At 42.9% G+C, this 24,908-nt stretch overlaps 2 protein-coding genes across 5 annotated transcripts in view; both read right to left on the bottom strand.

Annotated features, from left to right (window-relative positions):
- The window catches only part of GNB5 (G protein subunit beta 5), a 35,912-nt gene extending 29,831 nt beyond the window's left edge, over positions 1-6,081 (bottom strand). Inside the window, exon 1 of one of the 3 annotated variants that reach the window (XM_060187583.1) lies at positions 5,858-6,081. In XM_060187583.1, coding sequence (XP_060043566.1) covers positions 5,858-5,969 — 112 coding nt within the window. In that variant the 5' untranslated portion in view covers positions 5,970-6,081. The remainder of the gene's footprint in view (positions 1-5,857) is intronic. The other 2 variants (XM_060187585.1, XM_016190684.2) reach the window with 2 other exon arrangements.
- A 9,504-nt stretch (positions 6,082-15,585) lies between these two features.
- MYO5C (myosin VC) overlaps positions 15,586-24,908 on the bottom strand; it is a 119,107-nt gene continuing 109,784 nt past the window's right edge. For both annotated transcript variants that reach the window (XM_007528823.3, XM_060187586.1), the window contains 4 exons: positions 22,041-22,323; positions 20,055-20,229; positions 19,034-19,114; positions 15,586-16,507 (listed from right to left, as the gene is read on the bottom strand). In XM_007528823.3, the coding sequence (XP_007528885.1) occupies positions 16,355-16,507; positions 19,034-19,114; positions 20,055-20,229; positions 22,041-22,323 (692 nt within the window). In that variant the 3' untranslated portion in view covers positions 15,586-16,354. The remainder of the gene's footprint in view (positions 16,508-19,033; positions 19,115-20,054; positions 20,230-22,040; positions 22,324-24,908) is intronic.

Here is a 24,908-nt window from a genome sequence, read left to right as displayed (position 1 = left end):
GTGGGGGTGGTGAGGAATAAATTGTCAATCTGTCTCTAAGATTTCCTGAGGACTATAGTGGTTATTGTTGGGGAGAGGGGGCAGTTACACATCTTTGGCATATATGATGTAGGGATCAAACTTGGGACCTCAGGCTTAGAGTCCAATGCTTGGTCCTCAGTTCCACAACAGACCTTGTAATGCAGCTCACAGTCTGCAAGAGGCAGAAGATCAACACACAGGTAACAACTCTGGTGTGATAATGGAGGTGGCTAGTGGGTGTCGGAGAGCTCAAGGGAACAGGACCGACTCTGGCATCAGAGAGGGACATCAGAGAAACCTAGCTCTGACCAATGCACAGGGGATGGGGATAGGGAGAGGGGAGACAAAAACGGGAGTTTCTTAGTGGTCTTTTTTTTTTAAGGCCTATTTATTTATTCATGAGAGAATAGGAGCATCACTTTGGCTCATGTGATGTTGAGGACCCTAACTCAGGATCTGGAATATATCTATATATGTCTTTTCATGGAACAAAAGTGGCAGTGATACACCCCATGGAGTGTTCTGAGGTCTAATTGGCAAGATAAATTAGAAGCTACTAGATGTCTGAAAGGTCAGGAAATTAAAATATAGAACACTTGAGGCCTTTCACAAAGTTATATGAAAAAAGGGAAGCCATCTGTAAAATCTTTGATATGCCCAAATTCCTTCTGAATCTTCCCCTAAGTGATGGAAGTCTTCTTTGGGCTCTGTTCTGAGACCATGTCAGAATTCGTCTCCAAAGGAGCAGGGAAGTTGGAACGGAGCTCCCACACAGTACATGAAGCTGCTAGAAATGTCAGTGAGATGAATGCAGCATCTTCCCTCCTCCATCTTTTGTCAGCCTGTATTCCAGACCATCCCTCCATCTAATTTCAAGTTAACGGGGAAAAAATGCTGCTTATTGGTGGCCACCCAGCATAACACACATATTACCTGCACCAAGTTCAAGCCTCCAGTACCCACGTGTGTGTGTGTGTGTGTGGGGGAGCCACACTAGCCATTTTTTCTCTCTCTCTCTCTATCATTGTAAAAAATAAAATAAAACAAAACAAAAAAAGAAGAAAGGAAGAACGAAAAGAAGAAACATGGCTGCCAGGAACAGTGGCACTGTGTAGGCACTCAGCCCCAGTGAGAACTCTGGCAACTAAAACACAAAAGTAGATCCCTTTTGCTTTTCCTCTTGACCTTCATTTCCATTCCTGTATGGCGTGTATTTTTTCATTCTACTACAAACGCCAAAAATGCGCAAAGAACTACAAAGTCAAAGGCACTTCTGCTTCCCTTCAACTTCTTGTGGACTGATGACAAGTGTTGCCGGTACCCTGGGACAATTTTAGTACACATATAGGCAACTCTCATTTAAGCCAATACGATCATGTTATAGGTACTATTTAACACATTGCTTTTTTTCAAACTTAATATCATCCTTCATACGCATAGAAAAATGTACTGTTTTGTCCCTTTTAATGTAAATTTCAATCTTCTAAGAGATGGTGAGGCACAAGGGCTGAACCTGGCTTCCACATCTCATTCTCCCTTTGAATTGCTGAATTTTAGGAAAGTCCTTCACCATCCTCTGGATCTTAGCTTCTTCCTCATCCATGAGGCAATAGGATGGGATTCTTGGAAGGACAAGAAAATTTTCTTTATTGACTGAATCTGAAGCAAGTGAGTCCCTCCAGTTCTAAGAGTTATGTAATAGGCCCTCCATAGATGTCTAGGTCTTATCCCTTGAAATCTGTGTATGTCACTTCACATGACAAAAGATTATCCAAATGGCTCTAACGTAATCATAAGGGCCTTATACAAGGGAGCCCAGTGTCAAAGATGTGCTGACCAACTTTAAGACTGGAGTGATGTGGCCACAAGCAGGCAGTCTTCAGATTCTACAAAAGGTAAGGAACAGAGGATTCTCCCTTAGAATTTCTAGGAATGCAGTGCTGCCAGTGTTTCAAACTTCTCACCTCCTGAGCTGTCAAAGAATAGGTCTATCTTGCTTTAAGAAATTACATGTACAGAAAATATTGAGAGTAACAAGGAACCAATGTAAATAGTCATCTCGTAATTCTAAAATGTCTCATCATCCATCAAGGGAGTCCTCACCATGAAGATAATTAGCAGAATGATGGGGAGTCAGGCAGTAGTGCAGTGGGTTAAGCGCAGGTGACGCAAAGCCCAAGGACCAGCAGAAGGATCCCGGTTCGAGCCCCTGGCTCCCCACCTGCAGGGGAGTCGCTTCACAGGTGGTAAAGCAGGTCGGCAGGTATCTTTCTCTCCCCCTCTGTCTTCCCCTCCTCTCTCCATTTCTCTCTGTCCTATCCAACAACGACGACATCAATAACAACAACAATAATAACTACAACAACAACAAAAAATAACAAGGGCAACAAAAAGGGGGAAAGTAAATAAATAAATATTTAAAAAATCTATTTAAAATATTAGCAGGATGATTTGGTGTTCCAGAACTGAGAGGACAGCAATCCCCTGTTGACTTGGGAAACTGAAGGACTTCCTGGCAGGCAAGACTCTCTATTTTATTTTAACCATTCTGCTATCTTCCTACCCAGTAAACAGCATTTCCTCCCCCTCATAGCACTGCTCCATTCTGGTTTATGACAGTGCAGGGATTGAACCTGAGACTTTGGAGCCTCAGACATGAGAGTCTCTTTGGATAACCATCTATTTTATTTTAAATTAATTATTATAGGGTAAGAAAGCAAAGTTATTTGCTTGTTTGCTTTTAGATAGAGACAGAGAGGTAGAGTTACAGAGAGAGAGTGAAAGAGAACACAGAACTGAAGCTTCCTTTGCTGTGGTGGGGATCAGGCTTAAACCTGGGTCTCATACAAGGCAAAGCACTGGGCACTATCTAAGTAAGCTATTTTTCCAGCTCTCTAAAACTTTTTTTTTCTCTTGTAGGTTTATTGTACATTTGAAACTCTCCAAAGCAAAAAATGGGAGGTTTAAAAAATGTACTTTTAAAGGGAAAAAAACTAAAACTGTATGTGATTAGGAAAGTATATACATGTAACTTTGTTTACATTTCATTTATCTTTTTTGTTTGTTTTGTTTTGTTGTTTTTGCTGTTCACCAGAGCAATGCTCAGCTCTGGCTTACAGTGTTGTTGGGTATTGAACCTGGGGCCTTGAAGCCTCAAGACATGGAAAGCTCTTTGCATAACCATTATGCTGTGATAAAGAAGTCTGCTGCCATGAACACCAACTCTACCTGCCTGCCTACAGCTTCACCAACTCTGACATGCAGGTAAGAAGGGGGAGATAGTGGGCAAACATATGGGAGAGTAAAGGGGTAGCAGTGAGCTAAGTAAGAGTTGTAGGAGAGGAGTCTCTGAGTCCCTCCTAACAGGAGAGTGTGTTCCAGCAGCTCTAAGAGGAAGCTCCTGTTTACTGTTTTTCATTGACATTTATTGTTTTTATGAAATTAGAAATGAGAAAAATCAGGTAATTGCTGATGGAATTGAAGTAGGCTATATTCTTTTTTTTAATTTTTTTTATTTTTCCCTTTTGTTGCCCTTGTTGTTTAACATTGTTGTGGTTATTAATGTCGTTGTTGTTGGATAAGACAGGGAGAAATGGAGAGAGGAGGGGAAGACAGAGAGGGGGAGAGAAAGACAGACACCTGCAGACCTGCTTCACCGCTTGTGAGAGATTCCCCTGCAGGTGGGGAGCCAGGGCTCGAACTGGGATCCTTACGCAGGTCCTTGCAATTTGCGCCACGTGCGCTTAACCCGCTGCGCCACCACCCGACTCCCAAAGTAGGCTATATTCTACTGGGGCATCTTTTGATTGACTTCCTGAGGGTTGGCGTAGAACATGGAATCACCTGGGGTGGCAGAAATTCCTATCTCTTGGCCTAGGTGTTGGTTCCAAGATGCAGGTGCTACATGTATAAAACTTCACTGAGAGGGGCTGGGTGGTGGCACACCTGGTAGAGTGCATGTGTTACCATGTTCAAGTGACCAGTCCCCACCTGCAGGGGGAAAGCTTCATGAGTGGCGGAGCAGTGCTGCAGGTGTCTCCTCTCTACTTTTTCCTATCTTTGTTAAAACAGAGAGAAAGGAGGTAGGCAAAAGGCTGCTGGGAAGGGAGTCAGGCGGTAGCACAGCGGGTTAAGTGCAGGTGGCACAAAATGCAAGGATTGGTGGTGTAAGGATCTGGGTTCGAGCCCGCAGCTCCCCCACCTGCAGGTGCGGTGAAGAAAAAAAAAGAGAGACTGTGGGGACCCTGGCAGCACTTTAGTTTTCTTAACCCAAAGTTGTCCATTCTTATTCTAGTTATAGAGCTATACCTCTGGATTTGCTTATCTATTTTGAGGCTTATAGTTAATTTTAGCTAGACACATTTCTAAATGACCACGGGGGCTTATTAAAGGCTCCTACCAAAGCACACTACACTCTAATTGTATTCTTGTACAAAATATTTATTTTTCATTAGCAAGAGATGAGAGCACTACTGATGATGTCAGGAATTCAACTTGGGGCCTCTAGGGCCTCAGGCATACAAGTCTGGTGTGCTACTGCTGTGCTATCTCCCCAACCTATAATCTATTTCCATCAAATAGTTTTCAAAGACTAAGTTTTCAAGTAGCTAAAGGATTTAATATAAACTCCGATTTCCTTCCCAGCTAGAATTTAAAAGAGGTGGTTCTTGGCTGTAGTAGGGTAGCACAGTGGATAAAGCATGGGACTAGCAGGTTCTGAGTTTGAGCCCCAACATTGCTTGTGACAGAATGCAGCTCTGGTTTGTGTTCTCTCTCCCTCTCCCTCCCTGCCCCTCTCTCACACACAAGTAAATAAATAAATCTTATAAATAATGTTTAAGAAAAAAATCAAAGAGGTGATACTCAATGACAGAAGCAGGATGTATAAGTAGGCTTGCAGCCACCAAGGAAAGACCAAGCTCAGTGCAAGGAGGTGCTACCATCAGAGCTGAAAAACAAGTAAAGAGGTTTGCTTCCCCAATCCTGGCCCTGAGCCAAGCCTGCTAAGGGACACATAACATTCATTTTGCAGAGCAAAGGCAGATGCCACCCAGAGTCTTTTAACCCTACCCTTTACCCTGCAAGTCCCTGACAATCACAGCGCTGCCTCTAAGTCACACCAGTGGTCAATTACACACTGATTGTTTTAAACTGATCGTTCTTTCATACCAATTGGGCAGTGATGACCCGAAAGCTTCTGTCTTAAATGAACTCGAGTTGAATTTGGTAAACAACTAGCTAGCTCTCCACCCCCAAGGAGAGGGGACCAGGTTTGTAAAAATGAGGTTGGTTCTGATCAGGGTGTCTCTCTGCAAAAGCAAAAGTGAGGGGGTGGGGTGGGGAACAACAGGACAGGGGCTGGAGAGAAGCATGATGGTTAAATCAGTTTAAACCACTGCAAAAGAAAAGCCAAGACGGTGATGGAGAAAGCCCAGGAATTTGAAGCAAAGCAAGCTAGCGAAGGGGGAGAGCGCTCAGTCTGAGACTTGCCTGCTGATGAGCTCAGAGGGCTCAGATTCCATTCCCTGTGCCCACTCCCCTCCCCCCAATATCCTGGCCCCCGCTTCCCGCACTCCTCCACCTCCCGACGCAGAAGCATAGACACATGCCCGAGATGAACGGGGCTGTTTTCTCGCTCATAATTTTAAAAAAGAAAAAAAAGCAAGTTGACATTAGGCTTTGCGCATCCAGCCTGCTACCCCCACACGAGTCCTGGGGCAGCTTGCAGACAGCCCACCGAAAGCTGTCTGCCGCCTCCAGGCCGCTTGCACCGGGTGGGGGTGACCCGACGCCGGGCCCCGAGCCCGGGGCCCTGCGCCCCTCGCCCCGCACTCACGCTCCACGTCGTGCAGCTTGGCGCGCTCCTCGTCCAACTTGCCCTTGAGGCTCTCGGCCTCGCTCCTCAGCGACGCCAGCGTCTCGTTCTCGTGCAGCCCGTCCGTGGCCATCTTCAGGGAGGAAGCCGAGCGCTGAGCGAGCTCGGGGACCAGCACGCCAGGCGCGCCGCGCAGCTCCCGCCTCCTCCGTCCTGCGCGCTCCCCCGCCTCCCTCTCCCGGCGGGCACCAGCCCTGTGCGCTCCCCCTCCCCGCGGGCATCCGCCCTGCGCGCTCCCTCTCTTCCCACAAGGGCACCCGCACAACGCGCTCCCTCTCCCTCCGCGGGCACCCGCCCTGCTCCTCCCACTCACCCGGGCCCCGTGTGCACGCGCCTCCTGCTGAGCTTCTGCAGGGAACACTGGGCAGCTGTTAGTGGCATGCCCCTTCTCAGGGTGGGGAGATTGAGGCTGGGAAATTCTTGGTGACTTGCAGAGAGCCACACCTACAGAAGGTCATGCTCGGACCCCAGTTCAGGGGGCCAGGTGCGGGCTCAGTAGCACAGCCCCTGGGCAGTGGCCCAGCTCTGAGCACCTGCAGAGAGCTGACCAGGGCAGAGGGCAAGGTCTGTGGGGTGCTAACACCAACCGATCCTCATTAGCTGGGGTTCCTTTGTGCTCCCATACCTCACAAGCAACGGGAAACTCCTCCTTTGTTGACTTAAACATACAAAAATAAGGTTGGTTCTGATTTCCCCCAGACACTGGGCTCTCAGGTATTTGGAGGCCAGTTTTTAGTTTGCTCATGTCTGTGAGTTTGCTTCCTGACTTGGGGCCTAGGGAAGTGGCTGCACACCTGGCGTTCAGAGCACCCACCCTTCATTCCCTCACCCTTAGAATGAAGACTTGCTGTGACTTGGGAGGTGGTACAGTTGGTAGGGCGCTGGTCTCTTAAGCATAAGGTCTTTGAGTTCAAATCTCAACATTAATGTACTAGAGTGATGCTCTGGCAGCCTTGCTGCCCAAGGACACCGACTGACTGTTACAGCAGGTTCCAGTCTCCTCTCTTAACAGTTTCCCGTATGAATGACTACTATTGACATCCCCAGTTGATCTAATGTATAAGTGAAATTTAAAAATATAAACTAGAAACACACCCATACCCCTTTATTTATTGGATAGGGATAGTCAGAAACCTAGAGGGAAGGGAAGGGGGAGATAAAGAGGAAGAGAGAGATACCTGCAGCCCTGCTTCACCACTTGTGAAGCTTTTCTCCTGCAGGTGGGGACCAGGAGCTTGAACCCAGGCCCTTGCGCATTGTAATGTGAGTGCTTTCCCCCTGCAATTGGGGATAAGGGGCTCAAACCTGGGTCTTTGCCCAATCAAGTGTGCCACCACTTAGCCCCGGGAGTTCTATTATGACTGTTTGCCAGACAAATAGAAGACAGAAGCAAAAGCAGTAGCCCCCAAATTAATAGCTGACATTCATCTTGCACTTTCTGTGCTGCCTAATGTTTAAACACTTGATCACACAAACTTGCTCTATCCAAATAAAACCCTGTGACAGAGACATCATATTCCTATTTTATAGATGGGAAAGCAAACATTCTTCTGAGAGAGGTGAAATTTGTGGCACACTGATGCCAAGAAAGACATTTAGAATTTACAAATTCTAAATTCTAAATTCAGGCGGTGGGCAAGCAGAGTCCCCACCCCACACTACATGGACACTGCTTCACCAAGCCAGGGTGTGCCAAAGGTGTTGTTTGTGTGTGTCATCTGATTCACTTCATCTGCCAGAGTCTGCTACTAAAGCTCAAAAGACAGGTAACCACTTAGCATTTTATAAGTAGCACTTACAATTTCTGCACATACTGCACAGTAGCTGAGCTGCTGTGACTTCTTGAAAACTGGCCTCAGAGCCCTTTGTTTGAAACATTTGTCACAGGAGCCAAATACATTGACTAGAAAGGTCTGGTCACACATCCTTTATCCAAGACAAAGCTGAAAAATAAAAACAACACATGTGTGTGAGAAGAGTCAACACAAACAACTTGGTAAAACTATCTCTTCCTTCTCATTTTTGCCACTTGTGTTATCACTTGGTGCTTGCATGACTTTACCATTCCCAGTGGCTGTTTCATTTTCTATTCCAATAGAGACTGAGAGAAATAGGGAAAGAGAATGAGAAACACTTGCGTTATTTTTCCCACTCTATGGAGCTTCCTCCCTGTAAGTGGGAGCATTATCTTTCTGTTGTCATAATAGTAGCTCAGACATTTACATATAGGAGAGTATAAGCAGGTCATTTGTAAGCTTTGATTTACTAAGGTGTGCTAAACAAATGAGCATCACCAGCTCATTCATTTGATCAGCAAAAAAGCATCAGATGAAATTTTTCTGAGCTCGTGATTAACCAGCTGCTTAGGAAGTTTACAACCATGGTCAGGATTGGTCTTGGTAACATGGTGCTCATCTTATGCTCATCTTGGGAAGCTTTGCTGCAGTGGAGTGTAATCTGAAACAAATAGGAGCTCCCTCTTCTTAGAGAGAACTTTTGGAGTCAAGATAAGAGTCAGAATGTGGTGGAATCTGACTGCATCCGATGCCACGAGGCCAAGTAAAGAGACTGATGGCTCCTTGTGGATAAGATATCCCATATGTCACAGGCCTTGAACCCTTCTTGCTCAAGTGAGCAGGTACAGGTCACCAAAAGGAGGGCATTTTAAAGAAGGAATATCTAGGGGCTAAGTGGTGGCACACTTGATAGATACTACACACATAGTACTATGAGTGAGGATCCAGTTTCCAGCTCTCAGTCCCCACTTGTAGGCAGGAAGCTTCATGAGAGGTGGAGAAATGTTACAGGTGTCTCTCCTGTCTCTCTTCATCTTTGTGTCTTATCTTTTATCAAAACAAAAAAAAAAGAGAATGGGGTAGATGCTAAGAATGGAGTCATAGGGAGTTGGGTGGTAGCGCAGTGGGTTAAGTGCAGGTGGCACAAAGCACAAAGACCAGCGTAAGGATCCCAGGAGCCTCTAGCTCCCCACCTGCAGGGGAGTTGCTTCACAAGCAGTGAAGCAGGTCTGCAGGTGTCTTTCTTTCCCCCCTGCCTTCCCCTCTTCTCTCAATTTCTCTGTCTTATCCAACAATAATGATAATAATAACTACAACAATAAAACAACAAGGGCAACAAAAGGGAATAAATAAATAAATAAATATTTTTAAAAAGAATGGAGTCATAGTGCAGGCAACCAAATCCCAGTGATAACCTTGGTGAGAAAAAAAAAGAATAGAATGAAAGTATAACTGTCTAGAGGATAAGGGTACTGGTTTAGGCTAACAAGATCTAAATCTATTTGGTCACCTGATTGGTCTGAGTTTGTGTTGGCTCATCTATCAAATACGATCTTAAAGTCTATAGCAGAGATGTCAAATTTCTTTAAACATCATTGTTCAAGGTTGAGGAAGCAGCATAATGATTCTGCAAGATTTCCATGCCTGAGACTGATGTCCCAGATACCCCCACCCCCAGACTACCAAAGCCAGAGATGAGCAGTGTTCTGGTTAAAATAAATAATTACTTTTGTGTAAAAAAAAAAGTTAATGTATAGAATTCTAAACTCAAGGTCAGAGGGCATCTCCACAGATGTGCTGCTATGGAGATGTTCACAACAGCTGTAGCACAGGAGGGACGGAGGGTTGAGGCTAAAATGTGGACAAATGGAGAGGAGTCCATTGCCACAGTTCAGACAGTACACATGAAGGCCTGAATTAAAGTAGCACCATGGGGTGGGTTTGGACAATGCTTACAAAGAAAGCAGAGCTTGACTTCACTTTTGAGAAGGAGGAGATGTTTACAATGTCTACCAGATTTTTGTCTGGGAACTTGAGGGGCATTTCAATAGCAGAAGAATGAAGAATCTAAGATGGGAGGGGAGCAGCTAACTCAGCCAGTTCAAGTTGCAAAGAAATGACCTTCTGCTGTTAGGCTCAGAGCCAAAGCTGAGAAGGTATGTCCTGGAAAGAGGGCAGCAGGGACATTAGTAAAGGGGAATGCCAACCCTGTAGAGATCACCATGGGGCTGGTGACAGAATGAGGACCTTATAAATCAGACTGACCTCCCTGGCTAAGGGACAACGAGTACATTTATTTGTGATCTCCAGGTAAGAAAGGAATGAGCTACGAGAAGGGAACCAGCTACTGACCACCATGAATTTTTCAGTCTGATAGCTTTGTTACCCTGGGAGAGAAGGTAGGTTTGTGTGTGTTACTAATAAAGGGTTAAATGTAGAGTTCGGGAGTCGGGCTGTAGCGCAGCGGGTTAACAGCAGGTGGCGCAATGCACAAGGACCAGCATAACGATCCCGGTTCGAACCCCAGCTCCCCACCTGCAGGGGAGTCGCTTCACAGGTGGTGAAGCAGGTCTGCAGGTGTCTATCTTTCTCTCCTCCTCTCTGTCTTCCCCTCCTCTCTCCATTTCTCTCTGTCCTATCCAACAATGACGACAACAACAATAATATCTACAACAATAAAACAAGGGCAACAAAAGGAAATAAATAAAATAAAATATTTAAAAAAAAGATATTTAAAAAAAATGTAGAGTTCAAGGCCAAAGATGGAGCCTCTACCTGCAGGTAACATGACTCTCCAACCTAGAAGCTAGTTTAATCAGGTGGTTCTGTTTTGTCACTCACCAGAGCCTGTCCTTGAGTAGAGACTACTAATGTGTTCCTCCTATCTCTGCTCAAGTTAGCAAGGTGGCCAGTCACCTGGTTATACTGAGAATCCCAAGTAAGAGCATTAGGAAGGTGAGCCCAGGATTCAGAAAGTGAGCAATGTCATTCAGATGGATTAGGCCGGCATTTGTGCTCCCAGAAGTAGGTCAGAGAGAATGCACAGCAGGAAAAATAAGGATTGTTAACTCTTTCAGAATAGAAAAGGAATTCTGGGCAGAGTAGCAGTTGCAGAAATACAAGGCAAGATAACCCAAGAGACCAGTTGGAGAAGTAACAGAATGCGGTCTAGGTACTGTGAGAAATCAAGAATAAACAGGGTGGGGGAGATAACATAATGCTTCTGCAAGAAGACTTCCATGCCGGATGCTCCAAGGCCCCAGATTCAATGGCCAGCACTACCATGCTCTAGAACTGAGAACTGAGAAATACTCTAATTAGAACAAAAATAAAATAAAAATGAAGGGGTTGGGTGGTGGTGTTATGCCCTATTGAGCACACGTTATCTTGCACAAAGGAACTGGGTGCAAGCCCCTGCACAGGGGAAGCTTCATGAGCAGTGAAACAGGGCTGTAGGTATCTCTATCTCCCTCAATGTCTCCTTTTCCCCTTTCAATTTTTGTGGTCTTATCAAATAAAAAAAAAAAAGGAAAAAAAAAGAGGTGGATGACTGACTGGAGAGGTGGATTTTTAGTGCCAGCTCTGAGCCCCAGCAATAACCTTGGAGGCAATAAATAAAAGAATGAAGAAATATTGGCAGTAATCCAAATCTGGATGTAGATAATGTTTCCTGTATCAGACTAAATTGTAATATTTTTTTCCAAATCATAAAAACTGTACATATCACCATAAGAATATTGGAAACAGAACATGAAAAACGGGGGGAAATCCCCTACATAAAAGCTTCCAATTTTTGTCTAGTAACTTCAGTAGTACCCATATATATTTTTAAATTACATACCACATGAGCTTTTGAGCTGCACTTTGTCTTTATATGTCATTGTCTGTTCTTGGTAAACATTTAAATTGTGACAAACTTTGAGTCATAAAAACATAAACTATATGCATATATATATACATTTAAACAAACATTGTTCAATTTGGTTCGTTAAGGATGGGAAGTTAAATTTGAGAGAAAGTGCCGAATCCTGACCACTAGACCACCAGGGAGCACATGGGAAGTTAAATTTGAAAGATTTTTATGGCTGGCAGAAGGACCAGAAAGCTGGATCAGGGAAGAGAGTAGCTCCCAAATATGGAAAAGGTGTATAAATATTGTTGACTGTAAACCCCATCAATTTGATGTGACCTGGGGCCCATTTAGTTTAGGAGCCTAGGTGACCTCTGCATCCCTGTAGATCTGAGCTCACATTCTGTGGTCATAAGTAGGAACATTCCAAGCTGCCCCAATATCAGGACCCATCTTCCTCAGGTGTAGCATATATTGTCCAGCCTTCCTTCAGAGGATGGAACATTTTCTACCATTGTTGATCCAAGTTAAGCTTCTATACCACCATAAGCCATAGCTGAGCAATGTTCCATTGGGGGAAAAAAAAAAAAAGAAAAATAGTAAAACTATAAAATACCTTATAATTTCAAAATGAATAATGGGTATTGCAGGAAAAAATACAACACACATATTAACCATCACCACACCTCACAGATACTCCCTTTGTATGGAAAAAAAATAAAAGTCAATTCCTTGGTATCTATCCAGACAGATATCTGAGCATTTAAGAAAGCCCAAGTTTTCTAATTTCTTGCTAACTCATACATACCTTTCACAGAGTCAGAACTTGGAACTCATCAACAGAAAGGTGAGAAAGGAGGTTGCAGCTTGACAGTATGAAGGTGACTGCTGTGTAATCTCCTTATCTGGGCATTATGGGGCAGTTGCTCATTCTTTCCACCTGTGCAGTTCCATGTGCAAGGCTGGGCGCCCACTCCCCCTTATATTACATCCACAAGGCAGGTTCCCTCAGTAATCCTCTTGAGCAGTTTCTCAGGCCAGTTCTCTGCTGTCTGCCCGACACTTGCCCTGCTGTGAATCTATGCACAGGCACCAAGCAACTCTGAGATTCACCTGGAACCAAAATGCGGTCAGCACCGCCGACTTTGTGGAACTCATCAAGAGTGAATGCTTCCATGCTTCTCCTTCTTGCAGAAATTCCCCAGCGGATCCTCCTAATCCCCAGAGGAGATCTACTCCTTCCCAAGGCCAATGATCCCGGATAAAAATCCTGCTGACTCCAACAGGACACTGTGTCTAGTTTTTTCCTCCTCCTGTGATGAATGTAGTCGAATACCAGTTCACTAGGAACTGTGTGTCTGCAGAAGACACTGGCATTATGACTGGTCTGGAGCACAGAGGATGCAGAAGCTGAGCCAGAACTTAGGGCATGCTTATAGCTACTAAAAAATCTTACACTTTTTATTGGGGGGGGGTTAATGGTTTACAGTAAGTACAGTTTTTGAAACATGTAAAATTTCTCAGTTTCCTGCAAAACACTCTCACCCCCAACCTAGGTCTTCCTCCTTCATCATGTACCAGGACCTAAAAACACCCACCACCTGAGTCCTTTACTCTGGTGCAATATACAAAATGCAGTCCAAGTACTACATTGTGTTCCCCCTTCTGTTCTTATCTCTCAATTTCTGTTCATGAGTGAGGTCACCTCACACTCATCTTTCTTTTTCTGGCTTATCTCACATAACATGATTCCTTTAAGCTCCAACCAAGATGAGGTGAAGAAGGTGAATTCACCATTTTTAATAGCTGAATTATATATATACCACAACTTTCTTTTTTAAATATTTATTTTTCTCTTCTGTTGTCCTTGTTGTTTTTATTGATGTCGTCATTGTTGGATAGGACAGAGAGAAATGGAGAGAGATGGGGAAGACAGAGAGGAAGAGAGAAAGACAGACACCTGCAGACTTGCTTCACCATCTGTGAAGCGACTCCCCTGCAGGTGGGGAGCCGAGGGCTTGAACCGGGATCCTTGTGCAGGTCCTTGTGCTTTGCACCATGTATGCTTAACCCGCTGTGCTACTGCCCGACTCCCATACCACAACTTTCTTAACCACTCATCTATACACATTTTTTGCTACTAAGGACTCAGGTTCAAGGCCTTGGTCCTCACTTAAAGGGGAAAACTTCACAAGCACTGGAGCACATCTGTAGGTATCTATCTATCTATCTATCATCATCATCATCTCTCTTACATTTTTCTTTTTTTTAAATTAAAAAATTATTTTATTTTCCATTTTGTTGCCCTTGTTGTTTTTATTGTTGTTGTCGTTAGATAGGACAGAGAGAAATGGAGAGGAGGGGAAAACAGAGAGGGGGAGAGAAAGACAGACACCTGCAGACCTGCTTCACCACCTGTGAAGTGGGGAGCCGGGAGCTCGAACCGGGATCTTTGTGACACCTGCACTTAACCCGCTGCACTACCACCTGACTCCTTGGACCAAAATTCTTTATGGGGTGCAGAAGATTGGAGTTATGTCTTCTGTAATTGCTTCTCCACTGGACATGGACATTGGCAGGTGGATCCATACCCCCAACCCTTTTTCTATCTTTCTCTAGTGGTGTAGGGCTCTGGTCATTTCCATCAGGAACAACATAATGGACCCCTTTGTGGGCCCCTACAGGATCTTGTCCTCAATGTGAGTCAACAATGGTAGGAACTGCCCCATTCTTTGAAAGGAGGTTGGACCAAAATACTCTACCAACTGAGGAAGAAGGGTCCAGCAATGGGTGCAGCCTAGAATGTTCCTAGCTATGACGACAGAATACAAGCTCAGATCTATAGGGATGCAGAGGTTACATAGGCTTCTGCACTGAAGATAGGTCCCAGATAAAATCAATGGCATTTATAGTTTACTGTATTTATGTACTTTTCCCATATTTGTGAGCCACTCTCTTCCCTGATCCAGCTTTCTACTCCTATTTCCAACTATGACACCATTTCCCCAGACAATACCTTTGGTCCACCTGCATGTTAGCTGTCTGGCTCAGGCAAAAAATATTAAAGTCATGGACCCCTTGGAATATACCTAAAATAGACCTACAAGCGTTTTCCAAAATGGAGATCCCAAAACTCATCTGCTATATTCTTGTCTTTAGGTTCCTGACTATTAAAACAATTTTATCTTTATATCAATGCTTTTTCAGACACCAAGTTGCAGATGCTACCATGATGCCAACCTGACTTCCTTGGGCAGACGACCTCACCAATGTACCCTGGAGCCCCACCTCCCCAGAGTCCTGTCCCACTAGGGAAAGATAGAGACAGGCTGGGAGTATGGATCGACCCGCCAATGCCCATATTTGGCAGAGAAGGAATTACAGAAACCAGACCCTTCTGCATTCCATAATGATGTAACATTATGTGTTATAAGATGGTGATAGTCACTCATAGTCATCTATTATTTACATGCATGAGGTCTATGCTTGTAACATCCACTCACAGCTATTGCCTCTCACAGTCAGAGGAAGATGGGCCATTGGGAAGTCTTTAAGGGACTGAAAAAAGGGGCTGGGTCTACAGGCCATACTAGAAGTGCATAGCAAATGACCTTACAGTTTGAAAGGAAGGAATGAGAAGGGTTAGGGGAACAAGAAATAATCCATTTTTGTAAAACAGGTAGTGGGTAGCACATAATTCTACAGTTACTGGTTGCCTTTTTTTTTTTTTTTTTTTTTGCCACCAGGGTTATCACTAAGGCTTAGTACCTGCACTATAAATCCACCACTCCCAGTGGCCATTTTTCCAATTTTTCATTTTACTTGATAAGACAGAAACTGGGGGGAAGAGACAAGAGAGACATCTGCAGCCCTGATTTATCACTTGTGAAGCTTCCCCCCTGTAGGTGGGGACTTAGGGGTTTGAACCCGTGTCTTAGTGTATGGTAATGGGTACACTCAATTGGGTGTGCCATCACCTGGCCCTTCCTTCAGTTACTTTTATGAGGAGTGTTGGTAATATTGATAAAAATATATAATGTATCTTAAAACAACCTTAAAAATTAATTTTTTAATTACCATATGAGAGACATTATACAGTGTGAGACTTATAACAAATATGCCAGCAAGTAACATTTAATGAAATGTTCTTGACATGTGGCAACTAATCTTTACTAACATGTTCATTTTAAATAGATACATGCATAAGTAGACTTCATGGTTTATTCCAGATTGAATAGTAGCTGAAAACTTAGAGGAACCTGACATATATAAATCAATCATTGTGACTCACCATATCAGTGAAGTCCAAAATTCACATGACTGTGTCAATAGATAGAGAAAAAAACATTCAACAAGTTCTAACCTCCCTTGATGATGAAAACTAAAACAAAACATGGACAGAATATATCTCTGACTTCACATGAACCTTAGGAAATGTGAAAGATATTGTGCTTCTATATTTTGCTCCCTATGGATAGGACCCTGTCACAAGATATATCCAGACCATGTGACACACCATGAAAGAAGAAGAAAAAAAAAGTCTTCCAGTCTTCCAGGTATTCCAGTGAAATTTGGTTGAGATTCTAAAGCTAGACATGGCCTTTCCAATCGCAATAGGAGTATGACCATTCTTACAATATTGCAGAGGTAGCACCATCACCCTGAGCAGGAGGAGTGGCTCATTTGAGAGAATTCTAGTTCCATAAATTACATTCCAAAATCATTTCCAGTTCTAATCAATAAGCTGCATGCCTCATATTTGACCTGAACTTGTCATTAAAAAGGAGCATCCATTTACTCTTTTTTCTCCTGCTATAATCGACGCAGAAAGCCCAGCTTGAAACTGCTGGGGATCTGGAGTACTTCCAGAGCATGTGGAGAAGGAGTAAAGGGGAAGGTGACTTGGAAGAGATATTTGGTATCCAACATCAGCTGTGATGAATCCTCCCGGCTATTCAGGAGAGCCTGAAATTAGAACCAAAGGAAAAATGAATAAGGAAACCAGTACATTCTACTTTATTATTTTTTAAAATTGTGTTAGTGACTTTATATTAATTTGCAAAATTATAAGACAACAGGGGAATAATTCTGCACTATTCCCACCATCAGAGTTCTGTGTCCCCATTCCCTCCATTGGAAACTGTAGGTAGTTCCCATAAGGTCTCATATATGGGTTGATATATATATACATTTTTTTCCTCCTGTGGTCCCATCTTCTATTTATTTCCAAGTCACACCTACACTTATTACTACTTCTGAATGTCCTTCATTTTTTCCCCTCTTCTCTCTCTGGGTTCTGATGGAGCTGGAGTTCAGAGTCCTCTGGTCATCTTCCCTTTATGCTCAGCCCCCCCCTGGAGTATGGGCCAGAATTCTTTTCGGGGGTGCAGAAGGTGGGAGTCATTCTGTTTTATGAACTCTGTGGCAAGAGTAAGGCAAATAAATGGAACCTTCACTCTAGAAAATCTTCTTAAAAATTTAATTGATTACACAAAAGAGCTTCTAGACAGTATAATTTCTAGGTGAAATAGGACCTCCAGATTAACTTTTAGTTACAGTTGGTTACTGTTTTACTTCAGAAGTTAAATTTCCCACAGGATGGAGAGAGTGTCAATTGAACTTATCTAATATTATGTAGTTTTCAAAAATTGTTCTTGATAAGGGTCAGGTCATGGTACACCCTGTAGAGTGCACACATTAATATGTACAAGAACTCAGGTTCAAACCTTTCATCCCCACCTGCAGGAGGAATGCTTCAGAGTGGTGGGTGAGGCTGCAGGTGTCTACCTCCCTCACTATTTCTGTTTCTGTCAGAAAGGATAAAAGAAGGAAAAACAATAAATAACGAGGGTCATTGGGATAGTGGAGTTATATCGGTACAGAGTCCCAGCAATAACCCTGGTAGCAAAAAAAAAGTAAGAAAGAAAGAAAAGAAAAAAATTGGAAAAATTGTTTTATTCTTAGGACTTTATAGTCTGAAAAATTCAGAACCTGGAAGAGTTTTTGCATATATGAATATATTAATGCTTATATGATTTTAAAATGTATTAATGTAACAACAAACCCAAAAGACTTGTTAGCATCTATTTTTATTTAAAAAATAACAATTTTTATAAGCATTTTATTTTTTATTCATTTTTCTACTATAATTTTTGCTTTTCATATTACTTGAACAAAATAAGCATTTGAAACAGTTTTAGCTGAGAGAAGCATGTCTAGAAAGAACAGCACTCTTAGCACTACAACAAAAATAAATCTAGAACAAGGAGAAAAAGAAAACACTTTTACTAATTCATCAGAGCACTGAGATGATAAGACAACATCTTGACGTAGCATAGGAAGTTAAAAATATAAAGTGGCCTTGTTCTGATATTTTGGTAACTACGAGTCTGAATTAGTAGCGTTCAGATGAGATCTTGTATCATTTTTCTGCATTCAACCCCTTGTGATGCTATTTTGGTTGCAGTATACTAAGAAAAGTCTTGTCTCACAATACAGATATTAATAAAAGGAAAAAAAAAACCAGAAGAATCTAGGGACCAAGTGGCAGCACACCTGATAGAATGCACACATTATCACGTGAAAAAATGTGGCTTCAGGACCCCAATCCTCATATGCAGGAGGAAGCTTCATCAGTGATGGAAAGGGCTGCATGTGTTTCTGTTGTCTGTCTTTCCTGCCTCTCTCTTTGTTTCTCAACTTATATTAAAAAAAGGGGGGGGAAGAATGGCCTTCAGGCATAGTACAGACATTGAATCTATGGAGACACACACACAAAAAAGACTTTGTAGACTCTCAGGGTTTCTTGAACTAAATTTTGAGAACTGCTACACTAGTTCACTGGGGAAGAAAATCTGGGGAATGAAGATAAGAGAAGTTGACCCACAGGTATCAATACAGGTATTCAGCCTCTGCTCTATTGTAGAGCACTCAAAGGCTAATAAGCAAGACACCATAAGGACAGGAGCACATTAGTTGTGATTTTTAAGGTTTTAAAACTCATGTCTAAACCCATGTTTTAAATTTTAAAACCCTGAAAAGGGTTCTAAAATTTTTAAAAATAAATATATATATATACATTTTAAAATTATTTTCCCTTTTGTTGCCCTTGTTTTTTTATTGTTGTTATTGATTTCATTGTTAGATAGGACAGAGAGAAATGAAGACAGGAGGGGAAGGCAGGGAGAGGAAGAGAAAGATAGACACCTGCAGACCAGCTTCATTGCCTGTGAAGCGACTTCCTTGCAGGTGGGGAGTTGGGGGCTCGAACTGGGATCCTTAAGCTGGTCCTTGCACTTTGCGCCACATGCACTTAAACCTGAGATTTTGATAAGAAAAATGTCTGCAGCTTTTGAGCTTTCATTTGTGTACTTGGTAAACAGATATAAATCCTGGAATTCTAGAATGCTAATATTAATTTCTTACAGGATTCTTAGGAACTAATGTTAAATTAGTTAAATTATTTAAAAGCCACTTCCTTAAGGGTCTTACCTGTACTTTTCGGACAAAAGATGGAGTCACTCTTTTCTCGAAGTCATCTATAGGTGTGTATGAATTCAGGATCTTTATGATCTGCAAACATACACAAGATGGTGTTAGGCCAGAAAAAAGGGCAAAGGACAAAGCCCAGGAAATGATGGCTCTAGTTGTGTGGGAACTTTTGGAAACCTCAGATAGTTGTTGTTGTTGTTCTTCTTCTTCATTTTAATGTTTTATTAGGGAACTAATGATTTACAAGACAGTTGTCACACTGGTATAAATTTCCATCCTTTTGTGACAGGTGTTTGACACCAATCCTAATCCCCTCCCCCAGCTTAGGTCCTCCTCCACCATTGTGCACTAGATCCCCAGTTTCATGCCAGTACCCTGTCCCTGAAGCCACCACCTCTTCCCCTTGGCTTTGCTGTAACAGACCATATCTTGAATGGGAAGTAGGTGAGATAAACCAGAATGAGAAGAAGCAATTACCAGATTATCCACCTATATATCTTATTATAGATGGAATTCAGGAAACAAGGAGAGAAAGGTAAGATACAGGGTGAATTTTGGACTCAGGTAGTTGGTTTCTTATTTTTATTAGTGATTTACAAGATTATAAGACAATAGGGGTATAATTACATATCATTACCACCACCAAAGTTCTGTGCCTTCCCCCACACCCCTCAGGTAGTTCTTTTACACAGTAATTTGCTCTAGGGACCATGAGCTATTTATTTCCAAGAGATTAGAAAACAAAGTGAGAAAGACAGAGCAGTCAGCCAAGGCAAATTGCATAATTAGATGTGCAATGTTAAGAGATCACATACAGTGGCAGATGTGGCATATGCAATTCTGAGTCTCAAGGTCGAGAGTTAGTTTTTAAAGGAAATGAATGTTAGAGGATAGGGTGGGTTATGAGAAAGAAGACTACTCGCTTTTAAAACACACAAAGACACAGGTGCACCCCATGATTGGCTAAGACAGAAGAGGGGACACCAGCCAAGCAGCCTGGGCTCAGGATCAGGCTGGTCACCTGCACTGCAGACAAGGAGGTGCAGCGCTCATAGATGGCCTGGGCGTCGCTGTCTGTAATCTTCTTGACCTGAAGCAGCCAGGCTGCCTGAGAGAGAGGTTCCAACGTCTCCGTGGCTAAACTGCTCTGCAAATTCTTATCTTTAAGCCATTCTTCTAAGTAGCTGATGTTGCACCTGGAAACAAGCCAGAGGAGCAGAGAACAGTGGTTTATCCATTTGAGGCACTTCGGGGGAGAGGGCAAAACCTGCTCTCATTGTGTCCCAAGACAGCCCTCCAAAGCCTTATCGAGAGATTTCTTTGTAACACAAGGGTGTCTGGACCAGGGACTCTCAGGATCCATGGGGCTAAGGATTATGATGGTACAGTGAGGGTGATGGATAGAAAGGCTATAAGCTTCTGTGGAAGTGAGAGAACAGTAGCAACTGCATTAATTAGCAAAGTAACCTATTAAGATGCTCTAAATGATGGGTTTAAAAATCTACTTTTTAATATTTTTAAATTATCTTTATTTATTTATTGGAGACAGCCAGAAATCAAGAGGGGAGGGGATAATAGAGAGGGAGAGACAGAGAGACACCTCCAACACTGCTTCACCACTTGGAAAGCTTTCCCCCTGCAAGTGGGGACAGGTGGGCCCTTTGTGCATTATAACATGTGCACCCAACCAGGTGCACCACCACCCAGCCCTGGTTTGAAAATCTACTATAGGAAAAAAAAAATCAGTGACATTTGGAGGGAAGACTTAGACCAACATAAAAAAAAATGTTCCTTTTTCTAGAACTTTACTGCTCCAGGCTGACATTTTCATATAGGAAGAGCCAGAGAGAAAATACACTATCACACCAGAGCTTTCCTCTGTGGTGGTGGCCAGGCTTAAGCCTGGCTAATGCCAGTGATAAAACAAGCTCACCACGCAAGGGAGCTAAACTGTTGGCCCCGAATCTCCATTTCTTACCCTAAATTGTCTGAACTTTTCAGTTTGCAGTTAGCTTTAAGCCTAATGGGAACTTTATTTTTGCTTCTGCCAGTAATTGTTATAGGATTATGGGTTAAGAGGTATGGGTTCCACTAATACTCCATGTTTTTCTTGCACATATAGAGAGGACAATAAGAGACTATTTGCCATCTCTTTCATATGTCTGTTTTATTTTAAAATATCTGTATATTTGTTTTTGGATAGAAACATTAGGAATTGAGAGGAGGGGGTAGAGAGGAATGGAGGGAGGGAAGGAATGAGGGAGAGAGGGAGAGAGAGAGAGAGAGAGAGAGAGAGAGAGAGAGAGATGCATCCTTGCTTCACCACTTGTGAAGCTTCCCCCCTGCAGGTGGGGACCTGGGTCCTTTTGCATGGCAATATGTGTGTTCAACTGGGTCCTTGTGTGTCTGTTTTACAAGGTGGGATATTTGCTGCAAGGGTTAGTTATGGTTGTGTGAGGGAGAAAATCAAAGAATCAAGGGGACCACCTCTGTGTGAGGGCAGACAAGGACAGAAGAACATTTATCCAGGATCATAGCTACTCAGAGTAGAGTATGATATCAAATTGTACATCTGTAATGGAAAGTTGTTTAGCAGTTCCTCAAAATGACAAAAAAATCGAATCACTGTAATCCCACATCTAGTTTATGCTAAATAGAATTGATAACATGTTTGCATAAAAATGGGTAGACCAACATGTGTATGGATACATGTCAGTATTATTCACAATAGCGCAAAATTGAGAACAACTTCACAGTCCTTCAACTGATGGTGGATCAGCATGTGATGCTATATCCATGCAATGAGACATTATGCATCAGTAATATGTATAGTAGGGCATGGATGGAGGGTGAACATAGTGTGCTAAGTAAAAGAAATCAGTCACCAAAGACATGTTTACGATTCCATTTGTAAAAGATGGAGGGAGAGACAGAAGCTTATGATTCGGGATCCCTCAGTGTTCTTCCAGCCTCCTCTGTGGTGGGAGTCATGGTTTCAGGGTTTTACCTTATCTGCATCCCTTTTCTGCAGGAACACATGTCTTTGCGCAGGAAGAGGCTATTGAGAGTGACTGCCCCGATCAGGAAGAAGAGCTGCTTCACAGCCTGTCTCACGAGTTCTGGATCTAGGCCGTTCTGGCACATGGTGCTGTAGAAGTAGCTAAGCTGCTGCAGGATGGAGGCCATAGTGTAGGCATCCGTGTCATCAATACTGGAGGAGCGTTTACGAAAGCCTGTAGGCTTCAGGCCAGAAATACCCTGCAGACTTTCGTACTCCAGTAGGCCTGGCACTGTAGAGAAAAATAAGTTTTTCTTGCACATATAGAGAGGACAATAAAAGAATATTTTCCATCTCTTTCATATGTATGTTTTATTTAAATATTTATATATTTGTTTTTGGATAGAAACACTAGGAATTGAGAGGAGAGAGAGAGAGAGAGAGAGAGAGACCTGCAGCTCTGCTCCACCACTTGTGAAACTTCCTCCCTGCAGGTGGCTTGACCTGGGTCCTTTTGCATGGCAACACATATGTTCAACTGGGTCCTTGTGTGTCTGTTTTACAAGATGGGATATTTGCTGCAAGAGTTACGGTTGTAATGTGATGGAGAAAATCAAAGAATTAAGGGGACCACCTCTGTGTGAGGGCAGATAAGGACAGAGGAACCTTTATCCAGGACCATAGCTACTTCTGCTAAACTTGAAGCACTTTTCTCCTTCCACCAGGGCTATTGCTGAGATTCAGTGCATGCATGGTTCCACTATTCTAAGATGGCTTAAAAAAAAAAGGTGAGAGGGAGTCAGGTGGTAGTGCAGCAGGTTAAATGCACGTGGTGCAAAGCGCAAGGACCAGCGTGAGGATACCGGTTTGATCCCTTGGCTCCCCACCTGCAGGGGAGGTGCTTCACAGGCAGTGAAGCAGGTCTGCAGGTGTCTCTTTTTCTCTCCCCCTCTCTGTCTTCTCCTCCTCTCTCCATTTCTCTTTGTCTTATCCAACAGCGAAGACATCAATAACAACAACAATAACTACAACAATAAAGACAACAAGGGCAACAAAAAATAAATATTAAAAAAATCTTTAAAAAAAAGTGAGAGAGGAAGATAGAGAATATGAGAGAGAAGTAGAGAGAGACAGAGAGAAAGAGAGACATCTGCAACCTTGCAGGTGGGAATAGGGGGTTTGAACTTAAGTCTTTGCACGATCCAGTACCAACTCCCAAGGCAACTCTTCTTTCAACTACACAGGAAAGACAATGAGGGTGGATGGTGGTGCACATGTTAACATATACAAGGAGTCAGGTTCAAGGCCCTGGTCCTCAAAGGGGGAAAGTTCACAAGCATTGGAGCACACCTATAGGTCCCTATCTATCTACCAATCTATCTATCTATCTATCTAGCTATCTATCATCTTACATTTTTCTTTTTTTAATTTTTAAAATTTTATTTATTTCCCCTTTTGTTGCCCTTGTTGTTTTTATTGTTGTTGTAGTTATTGTTGTTGTCATCACTGTTGTTAGGACAGAGAGAAATGGAGAGAGGAGGGGAAGACAGAGAGGGGAAGAGAAAGCTAGACACCTGCAGACCTGCTTCATTGCCTGTGAAGCGACTTTCCTGCAGGTGGGGAGCCAAGGGCTCGAACCGGGATCCTTATGCCAGTCCCTGCACTTCGCACACATGCACTTAACCCGCCGTGCTACCACCCGACTCTTTTATTATTATTTTTTTATTTTTAAAGTATTTTACTTTTGAGAGAGATGCAGAGAGAGACACTGAGAGAAACACCAGAGCACTGCTCAGCTTGGTTTATGGTGGTGCAGGGGATTGAACCTGGGACTTCGGAGCCTCAGGCATGAGAGTCTCTTTGCATAACCATTATGCTATCTAACACCACCTCTCTTCCTTTTTTTCTCCTGCCCTTTCTGTCTTCTCCTTTTCTCCCCTCCTTCAATTTCTCTCTATTCTATCATTTAAAAAAGGAAAGAAATGGACACTATGAGTGGTGAAGTCACTGTGCAGGCTCCAAGCCCCAGTGATAATCCTGGTGGCAGAAAGAAAGAAAAGAAGAAAGAGAACTATAATCATGCTAATTTATGGCCAGGGACCATTTAAAAATCTCAAAGTTCACAAAAGTGATTAAGGAACACAAGAATCCAAGTGGGCTTTTGGGATTTCAAAAATACCTCTGTATGACCCAGAATTAGTCATATAAGTAGCAACAGTTCTCTAAACTCTTTTCAGAATGATTCACCCTTCCAGAGAGAAAACTATGACTCATGTATTTACATATTTAATAATTATTTCAAGTAACTAGACAATTGAAAAGTATACATCTGCACACTGAAATTTTATTTTGGTTTTAAAAGTGTGCTATTTGTAATCACATATTCCATAGAGATTATCCTTTTAAGTCTTAAATATTACAGTATTTCCCCCAGTCAACAGTCCTCTCTCTCTCTCTCTCTCTCTCTCTCTCTCCCTCCCTCTCTCTCTCTCTCTCTCTCTCTCTCTCTCTCTCTCTCACCACCAGGGTTATCATTGGGGCTAGGTGCTTGCATGATCATTCTAGCATTCATGGTGGCCATGTTTTTCTTTCTTTCTTCTTTATTTTTCTCAGAGAGACAGAGAAGAATAGAAATAGAGAGGGGAATACAGAAGGAGAGAAACCAGCAGCACTGCCCCACTGCTTATGATGCTCCCCCAACTGCAGGTGGGGACCAGGGACTTGAATGTGGGTCCTCATGGATAACCTCATTATGGTAACACACATAACTTACTGGGTGCACACTGCCCAGCCCCTTCCTCCCTCCTTCCCTTCCTTCCATCTTTCCTCCCTTCCATCTTTCCTTCCTTCCTTACTTCTTTTTCTTTTTATCTATTA

This window comes from Erinaceus europaeus, chromosome 3 (genome assembly GCF_950295315.1).
Source record: "Erinaceus europaeus chromosome 3, mEriEur2.1, whole genome shotgun sequence".
NCBI lineage: Eukaryota > Metazoa > Chordata > Mammalia > Eulipotyphla > Erinaceidae > Erinaceus > Erinaceus europaeus.
The sequence above is the reverse complement of the archived record's forward strand: the minus strand, read 5'-3'. Positions and strand labels throughout refer to the sequence as shown.